Here is a 17679-nt window from a genome sequence, read left to right as displayed (position 1 = left end):
AAAGTGAAATATAGACTCACAGGGTAAATCCTCTGGAAATTACTTCAGTCTCTTGAATGAGTCGTAGAGCTTTCCTAACGAGATTAGTAAAAGCTCGGCTATTCGCCACTGTTTCTTCCAGCTGGATACAGTATTTTCGCAGGGACATTTGCAGCTTGGCTGTCCTCCATGTGCCCCACACTCGAAAGACTGCATAGACAAGCAGAACTAGTCCCCACAGCAGCCACAATGATTCCTTCCACCATGAAGGAAGCATAAGCAGTGCACTTACAAAGGCAAGAAACAGCGAGACATCCCTGCAAACAGAGAAAGTATCATCAACCACAGATTCCTGAGGTCAAACAAGTGGGAAAATCATGAAGCTTTTGGCTACATTTTGGGATTATGACATTTTATTACAGGGCTTTTATGTAGGTCCTGAAGGGAGCTGTAAACACCAAAAACTACTCCTAGTGGCAGATTTAGATATACATGTACATGATATTATTTGGTCAGTATATGTTAAGGAAACATTTCTCCGGCTTTTTTATGGCACCAGTAGAAGAATAATATACCACTTTGAAAGGTCAGTTTCTCTTACACATATGACTTAAAAAAAAAAAGAAAAAAGAAAAAGAAAAAAGCTGACTACTCAGCACTATAAGCCAGGGTGGGTAGGAACTGGAATATCTGTACTTCCAGGTTCAAGAGTACAGTAGGGAAGGGCATGTTTCTTTTGGTAACAAAACCCTCAAGTAATGCCAGCTTTATTTTTTCCAGAGTCTGACTCATTTAACTTGGACACGAACACACCACTAGTTTTTAACACATTTTTATAAAGATGGCTTGAATAATCATTTTAAATAATTTGGCAGCTTTTGAAAATCCTTGAAGAACAGAGTTACTAGTATCTCAGTTCAATTATTTCTCAAGGACATTTTAAAAACTTCATAAAGCTGTTATTTTCAACTAGAAAAATTCAACAAAAATAAGTAACTGCTAGAAAATACACTGTGTTTCATATATAGTATTGCAGTTGCAGTTTTGTAAAATTATGACAGTCTTCACAGAGATGGATGGGATATGGGCTTCAGGGTGCATAACAACTTTTTCAGAATTTTTGGAAAGTAAAGTATTCACTTTCTTCACCCCTTAAAGCTGCGTATCCTGTATTTAGTTTTGGAAGTATATACAAGGAATATTTTCCCATTTCTAAAATAAGACATGATCTCTGGGTTTCTATTTTCTGGACAGTTTTGTGGTCATATTTCAACAAGCTATACAAGTGTTAACTCTTCAGGGCTACTGATAGGTTTCAGTAAAGGTCCAGGGTTAAAATATTCCAGATGTGTAATTAAATTTAAAAAGGACATACACACAGGCTATAACTTCCTTGGTACATTAAAAAAAAATAATAAAAATCACACACACAAAAAATTAATCACAACAAGGAAAGACTGGAAGGGATTTAAGAGCTCACTTTGTCCATCTGCAGTTTCAGGTTAATCCAGATCATCATAGACGGGCTGAAGAAGAAAATGGAGACTCCACAACCCACCCAGGTAGCTATTCCAACTCATGAGTATCCTTAGAGTTCAAAAGATTTCCCCTAAGTCCAATCTTAATCCTTGGCAAATTAATCACATCACATCTTTCCCTTTTCTGAACAGAATAAACAACAACTGATCACCACCTTCTTATTAACTAGCTTCTACACATTGTAACACTGTTCCATCCCACCTCAATTTTCTCCATTTTGGCCAAATAATCCTAGCACACGCTAATGTTTTCAAAAGATTACATTTTCTAAACTCACTATTCTTCTTGTTCTGTTCTGGACTGTCTCTAAATTACCTATGCCTCTCCAGGAGTGGCATCCAAAACCAGATGCTGTAGTCTAACACAAGGCTTAGGGAAACAGACAGAAAAGTAAACCCCCATGTCCTGCATATAACAAGGACACCAGGATGAGATTTGCCATTTTTTGAATAATTTGCTGATGCATTCAATTTATGCTCTGCAATGATGTGCAGATCCTTTTCTGAAGTAGTACTCCCTACCCAATTATTCACCACTTCATGTTTGTTAATTTGATTTTTCCTTCCCAAGTGTATCATTAGACTTCTGCCTTTATTGACTTTTCTATTCAGTTCAAGATATTTCTCCAGGCTACTTTTGAACTCCATTCTGCCAAAACACTTACAAACGATGTCATCTGTAAGCTGAGCAATATTTACAAATTTTCTAAGTGTACTTTATCACCTGAATAATTAAAGAAACAATGAATAGTGCTAGGACCAGGACAAAACACTGGAAAAATCTGGTTCAAAAGTTCTCGTTTGACAGAGAGCATCAACAATGACATATTACAAATTAAACAGCTGGGTTTTTTAACCTGCTGTGGCTTTATAATAATTTTATCTACTTTCCTAACATATGTATGAAAACATAGCATTGGGCTGTGATATGAGATATTATCTACTGACTCCTGTCCATTTCTGAGCAAGTCACTCTATCAGAACACCCACCATCCTTGTTATTTTTCAAATACAGGTGGTAGCTGTTCAGACACTGCTGCAGCTAGCTCCTTCAGTATTCTAGGGTGAATTTCATGAGCCTCTGCTGACTTGAATGCATCTTACTTAAATATTCCTTAGTCTGTTCATCTGGTACTCTACATCTGAAAATTAACTGCACCCCCCCAAACATATTTTTATGAAGGCTACAGCAAAGAAAACACCTTTCAATTCAGCCTTCACACTTATCAAAATCACCATTGTAGAGCTTTAGAAATTAATGAATTAATCAACCATGATAGTTCTTCCTTATAGCATATATTAGGCTTTGGAAGTATCGCATTCATGTTCATGTAGCTATCTCAGATTAAAACTCATGCTTTCAATAAAACACCCAAGGGAAAAAACACGCTTATATAAAAATCTGGGGACTAGTGGACTAAAGACTCAAAGACCTGAGAAAAAAAAAATAGTTAGTTTATTTCTGTACTTTATATTAAGAACACACAATATATTTTTTACTTGTTTCTCAGTGAATATAGTGGTAGATATTCTCTGTACAATACCAAATATTAGGAGTTGCTAGGGAGCGTAGCGTTGGAAGCTGTCCATTTTCCTGTTGCTTACACTGCCCTGCAGACAGGATACTGGGGTCAAGGAACTCAATCAGTTCCACATCCTCCTGCAGCAGAACTTCCTGTTGCAGGATGGTACGGAGCGTGTCAAATCGAAATCCAACATCCTTACCACAAACAGGTAGCAGAAAAAACAGGCATTAGTAAAGAATATGCAGATTCTTAAAATTAAGTTAGCAGAACAAGGAAAACACCCAGACACTCAACACTTTGCTAACAATCTGTTCCCAAAGACTACAGGAATGTTTCAGATATATCACAAGTAGCTACTTCATTTTTATTAAACTTGCTTAACTTTAAAAACTAACATACTACCTAACAGTTCAGACTTGCAGGATGCATTGCACTGACTTTGTGATCTGACCTAGATAGTAACAATACCTGGAAACATGCCACAGATTATGCCAATATATTTGCGTAAGAATCAGAGAGCTACTATATCTATTAGAAGATCAGTAATAAAATAGCAAACACTTTGGGGTTTTTTAATGTCATGACATAATTTACATCATTAACAAAAAAAAAAAAATTAGAAAGAGAGAGATATTACAAATTAGCCAACAAAAAGTCACCTGTGGACACTTAATAACAGTAGGGTCAATGCACTGGACTCAAGCCCCAAGCCAAGGGAGTGAAGTCCTCTCTTGCGGGATGCTGTGCCTTTCTTTCCCAACAGAACTTGATCCAAACATGGAACTGCATGGGACTCTGAAGCCCTCACTTGCTAAACTCCAGGCAAACTTCAGGGAGTTACTTACTTGTGGATTTGATGCCATGATAAGCATTTCCTATTTTTTCCCCTACAACTATAGCTCTTCAAGACAAATACACAGCTCTTGAAGACAAATATATCCATCAGAGAAGCCCCCATAAATTTTAATTTGGATACTGCACCAAACTATAATTACAAACCACTTCAAGTCAAGAATGTCATAACAAAACCCAACAAACACTGAACATGTGCATCTTTGCATCTAGCTAGATTACAGGAGGTAAAGGAGAATACTTCTGAAAACCCTCTAATAGAAGCTGTTAACAGAAGTATGACATTTCACAGTACAAAATCTGTTCAGTTCTGCTACTGACAGAATTAGATTCTTTATGAAATCATAAGATAGCTAGGCAAAAGTTTAATTCCATACATTTATGTCACTTGAGATAACTTGCATTCTACTTTTAATGGAAAACATTTGTTTCAGGACTGTGTGCAAGAGGAAACTCTGCCCTCCGCCGATGCATCCTGTGTCATTTCAGTACTCTACTGTAGCATGCAGCAGGAGAAACATGTTTTCCATATTCTTTGGTTGTGTCTCCATCTCAAGAAAGTAAGGCTAAAAAAAGCTGTTAATACCTTTGATTCATAGGGGAAGAGGGAGGAAGAAAAAAGAACCAAAGATCACTACTGAGAGGTTTCAGAGGAAATTTTGTCCTCTTGAGATAAGGGAGAAGAGATAGCAGTTGGACTCAGCAGAACTCTGAGAAATGGAAACCCCTAACTTCTCACGTTGCTCGATGCCTTTTTTTTAAGCTATGTTTGAAGACATCATCCCTACATCATAGTAGGGAAAAAACACATCAAAATTCTATCTTCTAAATTCTGGAAGAGTTTGCATAATGTGACATTTGCAAGCCAGACTAGGAACCTGAAGCAGCTGGGTGCAAGTTAAAGCAGATCTCCGACAAGCCCAGGCTAGAGACTGAACTGGCTAGAAAGTGGCACTGCAGAGAACAAATGTAAAGGCAGAATAAAACTATTTTTAACTATCTGGGCTCGAACTATCACCCTTCAGGTCTAGCCCACATAGGCTGACTTGGGCCCTAGAAGTTCCTGCAGGCTCCAGGAGTGGGAGAATACAACTTCTGGTGAGGCAGATGAACATCCAACCTGCTTCTGAACTGCTGAGATGAGAGCACGTTGGTAGTGCAGAGAACTGTTCTTGCCTCTCCTTACAGCCAGACTGCTACACAGATGTCATCTGCTCTTAATGTGTAACACGGTTCTGACGCATTATAATGGAGGTACCTTAATCTGCTTTGCTTCTCCCAAATGCAGAAGCACTGCAGAGAGCAGTGAAGAAACAAATAGGCCAGGTTGGGTCCAGGGGTAGTACAGCTGCGTTTGTGCTATGCCTGAGCTAACAAGCTGAAACAGAGAGTGAAGCAACACTCAGATGAAGCTCTAGATCCTTCTGTCTTGAGCTGTGTCTGCAAGGAGCCAGGCTGCAACATATGGACTTTCTCAGTCAGCGCTTCCACACTGCCTTCCACCTCCAGCTACACTGGAGGTTAACTCCTTTCAGCTTTCAAGAGTTTCTTTAATTTCTCACACATTTTATTTTAATTTCTCTTCCACATTTTGAACACCTTCAACCTGGCTACTGATATTGTTCCCGTTCTTGGGTGCCCAATTTGCCTGGCACAGTGACTCTGGAAACCAGAATCAATATTATCTGAAGAATAAGTAAAACTCTTAGAACCAAAACCAACAATACAGACCAAAGATGGTGCTCAGAGGATGAGGTACAAAGGAGAGAAAGACTTGTGGATTAGGAAAGGAAATGGGGGAAAAAAAAAAAGTCATCACTTACCAGTCGGTGAAGTATGTCATCGTCTTTCTTATACTGTGGAAAAGGAAACCAACTTCTAAAGAACTCAACTAGTTTTGACAGGATGCCTTGCTGAAGGGAAAAGAAATTACTCCAATTAAAAAAAACACCAAAGCCAGAAACAAATAAATAACAACAGACAATTCCTTTATTTCTGCATTTCTTGTTAACTCAGACCCAAGTACCTGTAAGGAAGTTTCGCTTACTGTGTCTGGCCTAACTTCAGAGTACTCTAAGGGAACATCTGCTTCCCGTCAGTTTGACTGTACACAAGAGTGTGAAATAAAGCTTTCAGTAACCCCACCTATTTGGAGCATAACGGATTGTTATGTTGTACTGTTAAAAATAACTATAGCTAGAATTAGTTTAATCTCAAGTTGGCAGCTACTGCATCGATATGAAAGACTTTCTCCTTCCTTGAGGATAAAAAAAGCAGTGAAGTTAAATGGCTGACAGGGACTGAAGAAAAATAAAAGACCAGGAAAGGAACAACCTCTCCTTGGCAGACCACCGCAGCTTGAGGACAAGGCTTAGGAGAAGTTGTCGACAGGGACAGAGTGACTGTAAGAAGAGGAACTGTCCCAGAAACTCCCTGTCCCAACCAGCGTGTGCTATCAGGTACTTTGTCTCCATGCTGCTTCCCATCCAACCTAAATCCACACTTTCATCTCAGCTGTAAACGTAACTTCAAACGCCACTAATTAGAGGGACTTCCTCTCAGTCATCACACATTTTACTTATGTATCTTCCTAAAATATGATACATGAAAGATTATAATTAAATAGATACATGATTTTGCTTCACTCTGCACCCATTCAATGAAAAAAAAAATGGAGTTTTTGACACACACTGTATATCTACTTTCCTCAGACTGAACGGACAGGAAGTATTTCTCAAAATATTTACTTACATATATTTCATGAATTCTGAGGCCCTACCTCTTAATCTTCAGGCTGCTGACATGTAATACAATCAAACGAAGTGTATGCCAAAAAAAAATTGTGGAGCACTTACATTTTGTGGTGTACTGTTTCAAAATAAAAAAACCAAAACCCAAACATTGTAATAGCTTAATGTATAAATGGTGTCTGCATTAAAGCAGTTTCTGTTTCTCCCTCTTGGTTTTTTTCTTTCCTTTTTCCCCTCTTGGTTTTTTTTTTTTCTTTTTTTCTTTTTTTCCCCCAACTATAAGGTGGGACATAGAAGAGTAAAACGAAGTAACAGGAGCTTGGAGCTTTGCGGTGAGCCCTGTGATCAGCCTGATGGCCCTCTGAAAGGCGATGTGACACAAGTTTGATGCAGCAAGCCAGGGCAGAACAGCTTTGAGTAACATCAGAAATGGTTACCCTAAAGCCCTCATGCTTCAACAATTTTTGAAATAACTAACTTTGGCATCCATTTAGGTAACCTAACTCAAGTTTTTCTTTACGTATGTCTCATCTTTCTGTGTACAGTTAGAATTGCAGGCCTATGCCAAAAGGAAGTGTTTTTAGGTCAGTGGAGAGACAAACCAATAATAGCGGTTTCATAATGATAGCTCTTTCCAATACACAGACATCATCATGGCTTACTAGGAGGAGCTATCCCAGTAACCCACACTTCTTAGACTATGGAATAAATCCAAGTGATTATATTTTGATGTTGCTCAAGGGCACTGACATAAGTTGGAAGAGTGTCACAAACTGCAGCACTAGATTATCCTCCAAGTTTCTTGTAAAGTGATGCAAAATAAAACAAAATTTTAAGATTACAATCTGTAGAAAATTGAGATTAAATAAACAAAGGTTCTTGCTCTGCATTTGAGTTGTAGACTGATACTTCATTCAGAAGTGCTTTCCTCCGTACTCTGAAAGCAGAGTACAGAATGAATTGTCCATTTACTATTTAAAATTATGCCTCTTGGAGCCTACCAGTTTCAACTCCTTAGCCTTTATAAGCCTTCGGGTTTTTATCATGAACATTTAAACCTACACTAAAGATAATTTTAAACTGCTACCAGCTGACTAGACTGTGGAATTACTGAAAAAAACACCATACTATTGTGCTACATAAGTAATCTGTTGGTTTATTTTCAGTGGTTTAATTTAAAAATAAAAAATCTGAGCTTGCATAAACACTCAACAGGCATGTCAGTGCTTGAAAACACAAAACAAGACAACCCACTGTCTTGGGCTGTGACCCAGTAGACTACAGTAACGCATTAAATTATTCAGATCCTTGGAATAGTGTCTCACAGTTTGTATTCCCATTGGGAGTGTTACTGACAAGTAAAACAACTTTCATCAACACACAAGTCAGGTCATGTTGCCGATGCTTCTGGAGTATTCTTCTTACAACTTTAGAACACCACTCAGTCAAACTCTCTGTAAACTGAATAACAAAGATGTATAGCTCCTAACATTTAAAAAAAATATTGCATAGAACATGCACATTTTAGGTACATTCATTTGTATCCTAAATAAAATTCTAAAGACTATTTCTCTTTTGTACAGGATGAACCTGAAATGGCAAACCAGCAGGTATCTAAAATATCATAATTCACTTTTGCACCTTTCAATTCTGTGCACTTCAGAAAGAAGATAATGCTACATATTAAATAACTTCCAGCTACCCAGAGCTAGCATGAAGTGGGTGGAAGCCCTAGACAAAGGCAAAGAACTGGTCCTTCTGCCTTTCCACATCAGGTCACCTGCACAGCTACTGAGGGCTAGCCCCAACACAACCCTCAGCAGCTGCCTCCAGCACCAGCCCTGTTCCAGTGATGAAATATGTCCTGGTTCTGCTGGGATAGAGTTAATTTTCTTCTTTGTAGCTGGTACAGTGTGGTTTGGGTTTAGTGTGAGAATAATGTTGATAACACACTGATGTGTTAGCTGTTGCTAAGTAGCGCTTATCCTAAGTTAAGGATTTTTCAGTTTTGCATGCTTTGCCAGCAAGCAGGGGTACAAGAAGCTGGGAGGGAGCACAGCCAGGACAGCTGACCCGAGCCAGCCAAAGGGATATTCCATACCACAGAACGTCATGCTCAGTATATAAACTGGAGGGAGTTGGCTGGGAGGGACGGATTGCTGCTTGGACATTGGTCAGCAGGTGGTGAGCAATTGCATTGTGCATCACTTGTATTTTCTTAGGTTTTATTTATCTCTTTCTTTTTTTGGGGTTATATTCCCTTTCATTACTATTATTATTATTATTATTATTTTTATTAGCATTATTGTTGTTATTATTGTATTTTATTATTAAATTATATATATTATTAAAATATAATATTATTATATTTTATTTTACTTTAGTTATTAAACCATTCTTATCTCAACCCATGAGTTTTACTTCTTTTTTTCGATTCTCCTCCCCACCCCACTGGGAGAGGGAAGGAGTGAGCAAGCAGCTGCATGGTGCTTAGTTGCTGGCTGGGGTTAAACCACAACAAAATATTATCACATCTAAGATGGGATAAGGTGTGACAGTATAATCAATTTAAACATTCAGGTATACACAGCAGTCTAGGAAAATGACTGAGAAAGGAAAAATGTAAATGGAAAGAAATACATTCCTTAAAGATCAAGCAGAATTACCCAAATGGGATTTAATTCCAGAAAACAGGTCTAGGAGCTCTTGCAAACAGTGCTTTTGAGTACCAAGTGATCATGAGACCAGAACTTTAGCTGTAACTTTCTCCAGAGATTGGTACAGCCAGGAACACTGCACCTATAATTACCATGCTAAATCACATCTCCATACTCCCTCAGATCAGAGCTTGGCATTTCATCTGCTCTCAGCACACAACCTTGAAGCACCTTTACAGCTTTTCAGCTCCATGTTCACTAAGACCATGCTCTGATTAAAAAAAGACACCAAAACCACACACACAGAGAACTATTTAAGATGTGCTTCAAATTCAACTGATGCCTCTGCCTTTCATTAAGCCTGAACCATATGATCTGCTTGGCAGGACAGCAAGACACAACAGTGATGTTTGTATCAGTCAGTAGGAACCTCTTTTTTTTCCACATTTGTATTTTCAGTCCCTGAAGATCCCAAACTAGATCTTTGCCTTGCCAAAATCTTGCTACATGTCAACAGATTGTATCTGCACAGGGTTCCTAGTTGACTGAATACAAGAGGAGTAAACAATCTCAACTCAATACTGCAGCTTTTCTATTTTTATTTTAATAAAGTGTTTAAGGCATTTGTAAACTTGCTTTTCAGAACAGAAGGGAAACGATACACACATACTAGGCATCACTGAGCATGGAACATCATCTACTCCCTGTGATCATATTTTGCATTACACTAAGCCCCAACTAAGATAATTTTCTATTAGGACTGTGAGTAGGTACATATTCAGAACTCAGAAACCATTTGTTTCCCAGACATTTTAAAATTTCAGTAGACTAGGCCAGTGAAGGCTGAGAGAAGGGAAGTGATAACAGTTTCACGTAAAAATGAGGAAATGATTGGATGGGAATGTAAATGATTTGCCTGTATGTCATAAAAAAGTTGCAACAGAACCGCAGATCCTCCTAAATCCAGTCTACTTCTTTAAATGTGTGGCCAGCTGCCTCTCTCTCATTCGCTTTCCTTTTGAGACACCCTACCAAAATGACACAGAAATCATACGACAACAACAGACTTTCTGATACCAGATTACAAAAGAAAAGTGTTAACTTTCCCAAACTGGTACTAGAACAGCAGCAGGAAGAACCTATGGCATTTTATCACTAGAAATTACACACAGGTTTCTTCCTTGTTTCCACTACGTGTCCTTGTCTAGACAGAGATGAGACAATGCGAATGACATCCTACTATTTGTAAGAAATGGACAGCCCATTTTCACACACCCACTCCCTTCAAGTTGCAAGGCAAACCATGACGAATTACTTCTACATCTGACACGAAACTGGAGGACTTGCTCCCAACGCAATAAAATTAAGTGTAAAAAGCTTGAGGGGAAGTGAGAGGGAAAAAGCAGAATACTCGAGGCTTTTAAAAGCAGTATACTTAATACTTTTGAGGTTCTTCACCCCACAGCACTTTTGTATTAAATTCAGTGGAAATGATACACATTAACATAGCATCATACTGCTTTACTGACTTCCACCAAAGTAATTACGCAAAATAAAATAATCCAGCTAACAAGTGATAGTCCATGCATTGCTTTGTAGTAATGAACAGATAGTAGGCCAATGAAATATGTCACCCTAATCTTCAATTAACAGTGATTTAATTAAAGTCTTCCTGCACTAAGCCAGAACAGGTATCTTCAATGTAAATGTACCAGAAAACTGCCAATAGCTTTAAAGGGAAAACATATTTTCAGGTGGTTTCTTGAGAGTTATCGTGCGTACCAACTGGCAATTCTGAAAAGTAAGGGTAGTGGACCTAATATTTCCATTAATACTTTTAAAGATAGTTTAAATTAAAGTATAAAAAATTGTGAGTTAAACCCTGAATTAAATTCAGCCCTGCTTTGTGACCACTGATAGAAGCAATCATTATTGCAAATGCAATAGCTAACCTCATCAACAGTAACTAGAAATCAATTTCTTCATTAAATTTAAAATCCTACATTAGAGAAACCAGCCAAGGAAGCATGGAGACACTGCAAGAATCACTACTGCTCCTCCACCCATCTGTTTCTTGGGGTCAGAAATCCTCAGCACACAAGACTGGATTCCTGTATCGAAGCTCCTTCGTAATTTTTTTCTACATGATTGCTGAACTCTTTGAAAAGCTGTAAACTATACAAGAACATGGCTGAACATGCTAAACTTAGGGATTCTTAATATAGTATGATTATTTTTTACAGGCTCTGTTTAATCCATGTGCTGGGCACACAGTGGTACTTAATGGTCTGCTCAATGGATATGCATCCTGCATCTTATTTACATGGTCATCTTTGATCAGAAAGTGGGGTATGAGAGAAGGGAGACATGGCACATTTCCATAGGACTACAAGTCTTACAAACTGGGGATCAAGGCTGTGAAGCAAAGTGCGCAGTGCACCTGCCCAACAGGTAAACACAAACTATGACCAATCTACCCATGAAGATAGACTCCAGCAGGCCTGAAGACCAAAGCAAAATGTTTCATGTTTTATTATCCTGTCTTTTCAAATGGATTCCTGGGTGTGTGAGGAAGCTTATATAGCCTATACAGAGAGTGGTTGAAATGTATATCACTGTATGAAAGCATGACCCATCAACACTTCTCTGAATAATGCTAGATGAATAAGCTTCACACTCCAGCTTCTAAATTTCCACTTCAAAGACTGTGCATGCCAGTCCTTGCAAGTACACCATACCATTGCAAGCATTTCAAAAACCACAAATTCTTTCCCCAGATAAGAAAAAAACTGATGCATGTTATCCACATCAATTCATACACTTCCAAATCCTACCCCACATAAGATCCTACACAGAGCAGAATAGATTAAAAATCCCACAAGAAAAAAATACTTCTGACCTAAAACAAAGGAGGAACAAGAGGGATGAGTACAAACCCGAAAAAAATGTTGTTGAAATAAAGCCTAACTAACTGTGACTATTACTTGGCTAATTCCTTGAAGCATCTGAGAACTGAGTAGCGGATACATGTCAAGATGGCATTATTTGCGAAAAGATCCTTAGAAAAGCATCAGCTCTCCTCATTTGCCATACGATCCCCCAGCCACCAAAACCTGCAGGGAGAACTTCTGGAGATCTCAGGGCCACTCACATCATACTGCCTGTGTTTGGGAAAAATAGGATGCTCTCCCCAGTTCACTGCCAGCTAACTGGGAGGGTGGAACATTGTGGAGCAGGGAAGCAGCAGAGGTTACAAACAAGAGGAAAGGGGTTGTGAACATCTGATTTGAAGATGACTGAAGAGGCATAAAGCAGGAATGAACAATAGGAAAACAGAGGTCTAGTGAGTGGTTAAAACCCACAGCAGGCAAGAATCAGATGACCTAAGGTGCACAAGGTTGGAAGCTACTGTAGATGGTGGGGAGAGAGGAGAAAGAAATGGTAATTCTTCAGAGGCAACGCATCAACCCATGAATGCTTGGTTTGGGTCCTCACCTGTGAGGTGCTGCCCACCTCAGCCTGCAATGGCCAGGACAGAGAAGTCTGCATGGAGGCCTCTTTTTCCTCCTGGCTTAGCACATAGTTGGAGCACGACCACTGAAAATTGAACTCTCCACTGTGGAAGTGAAAGAGGTAGGCTCTGAAAGCCTCTGTAAGAGGCATGCTCCATCTAGGTGCTATGGAAAAGACAGGCCAACTACTGAATTTTCAATATACTTGTTGCAAAGAGATTCCTACATTAGCTGCCTCAAAAGAGGAATTTCCGCACCCACGCTACGGCTACTCATCTGAGTCACATTGCCTGTATACTACCAATAACAATAAAATACCATTTATTTTTAATAAGGAAAACAAAAAATGTGTAGGCCATAGTAGGTGTTAAATGGCCAAATTCTCAAGCATAATTTTAATACCAAAATGTTTTAAAAAAACCCACAAGCCTTCACTTGGAATGATAGAGATATAAGAAGTCTGAGCTAATCAGTTGATGATCCTTGTCAGCTGTTAGAGTTAGAAAATTGCCATATCCTAACCACAGTTCTACTATCTCATTCAGATTGGTTACTGTATTTATACTTCCCAGAAATCCTCTTTCTTAATATGTTTTGTCACAGTGTAAGCAATATTTAGCAGCTGAATGCCTGAGAAGGGCTAGGAACTATAAATATTTTGTTCCAGAAAATCACAGGTCTTATTCCCAGAATGTCACGCTAAGCTAACATAATAATATCCAGTACATAAGATAACTTACAACACTGAAAAAATTCATTATCAAAGTCTCTTGCTTCCCTAGCTTACATAAGTGCAAAGAAACACTCCAAACTATACTGGCAAACCATGTGTTCCTAAATACATTTGCAGACAAGATATGAAAACTGGTTGGGGTTTCTATTTGTTTTTTTTTCTTTCCTTTTTTTTTAAATACAGTAAGAGATTGATCTTTACCCCTCTGATGTTTGCCTATTTGTGAAGTAATGCAGTTCTCTTTCGAGAAGATAAATACTCAGGAACAGGAGAGCACTCACTTTCTGGGCAGCATGCACAGTCCGCTCTTTTTGGCTTTCCACTGCTGCACATTGCTCTGCCTTCCGTGACACAGATGAACATACTTCAAAATCTGTGTGTCCCAAATCCTGCAGATATTGGTAGAGTGGGGAATTCTGAAAAAGAGTTAAAAAATAAAAATGAGAGAAAAACAATGTTAAAAATCATTCCCTGTTTCCCACAGAACACAACTGAATACAGCAAGCACACAACCAGCAAAGAATGGATTGAGAGCAGCCTTGCAGAGAACAACTTTGGGATAGCAGCGGATGAAAAATTGGACATAACGCAGCAATGTGCGCTTGCAGCTCAGAAAGCCAATCATACCCTGGGCTGCATCACAAGAAGCATGGCCAGCAGGTCAAGGGAGGTGATTCTGCCCCTCCGCTCTGCTCTGGTGAGACCCCACCTGCAGTACTGCGTCCAGATCGGGGGTCCCAAGCACAACCAAGACATGGACCTGTTAAAGCAGGTCCAGAGGAGGGCCACAAAAATGATCTGAAAGGGCTGAAACACCTCTCCTACGAGGAAAGGCTGAGAGAGTTGCGGTTGTTCAACCTAGAGAAGAGAAGGCTCCAAGAGGACCTTATTGCAACCTTTCAGTAATTAAAGGGGGCTTACAGAAAGATGGAGACAGACTTTTTATCAAGGCCTGTAGTGACAGGACAAGGGGTAACAGCTTTAAACTGAAAGAGGGTAGATTTAGATTAGATACAAGGAAGAATTTTTTTACAGTGAGGGTGGTGAGGCACTGGAACAGGTTGCCCAGAGAAGCTGTGGCTGCCCCATCCTTGGCAGTGTTCAAGGCCAGGTTGGATGGGGCTTTGAGCAACCTGGTCTAGTGGAAGGTGTCCCTGCCCACGGCAGCGGGGTTCGACTAGGGTTGGAAGGTCCCTTCCACCCAAGCCATTCTGTGATTCTATGCAACAGGAAGAAAACCAACACAGTTAATAGCAAAGAAGCCAAAATTTTGCTTTAAATATCTCCCTTAGGTTTCATCCTGACCATAATGAAAGAAGCTGCAAGACAGTCAACGTACAAAACAATGTCATGAGAAATAAGCATGTAAACAATCAACTTTTCCCACAGCAACATTTTTTCTTGGTTACCTGATAGAGTTCTTTAGCTTATAAATCACATGGTTTCAATAAAAAAATTATGCTATTTGGCATTATATTTTAAAATATTATTGTGTGACTCCAGAACACGTGATGACACTGTTTTCCTAAAGTTTATAAAAATTGAATAGAGTATACTTTGAACCACTTCTACTGAGGCAAACTTTAAAACTAGAGCACTTTTCAAACTTCAGAAAATGAAGCCTCAGTGTAACCTGATTAGGTACCTACAGACTGTTTTACAGAAATGGAAAAACATATTAGAAAAAGGCTTCTGCTCTCTCCGAGGATGGTACTAGCACTTCTGGCAAAGGAGTATCACAGGTATTAAAAAATAACCACAAACGACTAACTTTTTTAAGCTGCTGGCAAAACTACTAATTTACAAAAAGTCCTTAACAAAACTTAGAGAAAGTATGGGATTCTGATCACCACAGAGTGGGTTTTTACATGTTTAGATATTTATGTATATAGAATTCTGCAATTTCTTGTTGTCACCTGCAGCAGATATCTAGATTTATTTAACTCTTATTTTTGTTTACCACCACATATATGGCAGTATATAGGATAGACTTGATGGAAAGGATATTTATGCTAACTCCAGTTCTACTCAGAACATGTAAAGAGCCTTTGTTTTTAAGAAAAACTCTCAGCAATTACTCTTAAATAGCCTAGTTAGTTAGAGATTCATTTTGACTTCTGAAAAATCTTATCAACATCCCACAGAAGCATTCAAACACTAGCAAATCGTATGGGAAGAATACAAACCACTTTAAGCATATAACATACTATCAATGAGATAAAAATATTGTAAATAAAAAGTCAAAACTTTACAGTAAATAATGCATGGTTGTGGAGGTCTGCAGAAACAACCACCAACAGAACATCTACTACAAATTGTTACATTAACTATCATTAACTTGCTGGTGCAAGTTGCGAAGGCGGCCCATCTGCTATGACCATGTACCAACATGGCCAAATCTCAAATGACTGCTTGCCATACAATAAAACTTGGAAGAAATCATTCATACTAGCTGAACAAATTAACTTGTTACCTCTAGGGATTTTTTTTAACCCCATCACCAAAGTGCTATTTTGATCACTTACCTATTTAAAGCATGCAAATCCATACTTTTGCATGCTCTGCTCGAGTTACTCACAACAGATTCAGTGTCCGATCATTACCCGAAACTCAAACATTAGTACTAATGTACAGACAATCCCCCTCACCCACGATGACAACAATTGTGCAAAATGCTAGGATAGGTTAATGACTCATTTCCTTGTGGGAATTTTGCCAGTGTGACAACTCAAGCCTATCTTTTTTCCAAATACCCTTCCTCCACAGTTGAGTGCTTTTTCAAATGCATCTGACTAATTAAACAATGTGCTGTTCGGCACTGGCTGGAAAGAAGGTAAGTTTCTCACTAAGTAGAGAATTACTTAATTAAAATGAAAAAGAAAACATAATAGACTAGAATATTTCTCGTATTTAAGACACAGTTAAATTCCCTTAGTAACTTCAGGACAAAACTCAAAATATGAATGGATGCGCATAACTTCGTCTTCTTAAAATGGTTTTCATACAGAGCCGGACTGCGCGCTGCCAGCACACCTGGAACAACCTGAACACCCCAACACGAGAGGCTTTAGGGTAGCATGGATGTTTCAGTAAGAACCAGACACAATTTTCCCCATTTAGGCCAAGGCACATAGACAAAGCAGTGGGTGAAGAGAGAGTGTTTTATTCAAAATCATAGTTTTGATGCTCGCTCCAGGCAGGACTCCAAGGAAATTGTATCTAGGCTCTTGGCAGCCCTGTCCATCATCTTGACCATGCTTGTCCATCATCTTGACCATCATCTTGATCATACTTGTCATAAGGAAGGCCAGCCATCACTTGACACATAACTATTCTTGTACTTTATTGGTACTCACTAGATACAGACAGCTGGCAAAACAACCCAGATATACCAAGGAGTTTTTCCACTACTATCTCAGGGTGCACCTCGCTTTCGGGTCCATAATGAGATAATTTTCTAAAAGCTGATCAAGAAAATCAGTCTAACGCTATTTAGGTTGGTTCCATTTCCTCACAAAAATGGAGGAAGGAAGGCAGAAAGAGAGACAGACAGAGACTCTGTCCACTGAAGACAGAATTAGCTAAAATCCAGAACGCTATGTTTAGTAAGTGAAATATTGCAGAGATGTAAGAATGCCCAATTCTTCCCTCTTACTGGGCATTTGGCAAGGTCAAAACCTTCTACCTAACTGTAATTAGTACATTTTCTACTCTACAGAAATAGTAAAAAATACACCATCTCTCCAAATGTTAATGAAACTAGCTAGGAAGAATAATTTCATTTGTTCTTGTAATCAAGGCAGAATACAGGCACCTTACTAGTTTTACATAAATTCCTTCTGATTAACTTTTTGAAAGCTTTTACAGGGTCTCATTATGGGTAGATTTGCAATTTTTTTATCACTGTTCTGAACTGGAAATCAGTTTTCTGACTATTTTCTGACTATTTGAGTTAGCAAATGTAACTTGAATGTTTATCACATATTCCTTCAAGTAGATACAGATTCTCCTCCTTCAGTTTCTCAGAAAGTACTTAGGCTACAATAATCTTCCTCTAACATATTTCTCTGTTTCCACATGCTTTCTCTTTCACATTTTTTTCTAAAAGATTATTAGTGGAACTTAAGTGCAC

At 38.7% G+C, this 17679-nt stretch overlaps 1 protein-coding gene across 6 annotated transcripts in view; it reads right to left on the bottom strand.

The window, feature by feature from the left end:
- The window catches only part of VEZT (vezatin, adherens junctions transmembrane protein), a 150143-nt gene that overhangs the window by 121167 nt on the left and 11297 nt on the right, over positions 1-17679 (bottom strand). For 4 of the 6 annotated variants that reach the window (XM_049792163.1, XM_049792161.1, XM_049792159.1 and 1 more), the window contains exons 2-5: positions 13829-13963; positions 5719-5808; positions 3062-3237; positions 21-296 (exon numbers count right to left, since the gene is read on the bottom strand). In XM_049792163.1, the coding sequence (XP_049648120.1) occupies positions 21-296; positions 3062-3237; positions 5719-5808; positions 13829-13963 (677 nt within the window). Of the gene's footprint in view, positions 1-20; positions 297-3061; positions 3238-5718; positions 5809-12797; positions 12919-13828; positions 13964-17679 lie in introns of all 6 variants that reach the window. The other 2 variants (XM_049792164.1, XM_049792162.1) reach the window with 2 other exon arrangements.

The sequence above is a fragment of the Accipiter gentilis genome, chromosome 34 (assembly GCF_929443795.1).
Source record: "Accipiter gentilis chromosome 34, bAccGen1.1, whole genome shotgun sequence".
In the NCBI taxonomy this organism is placed as follows: domain Eukaryota; kingdom Metazoa; phylum Chordata; class Aves; order Accipitriformes; family Accipitridae; genus Astur; species Astur gentilis.
This window is presented reverse-complemented; position numbering and strand designations above follow the sequence as displayed.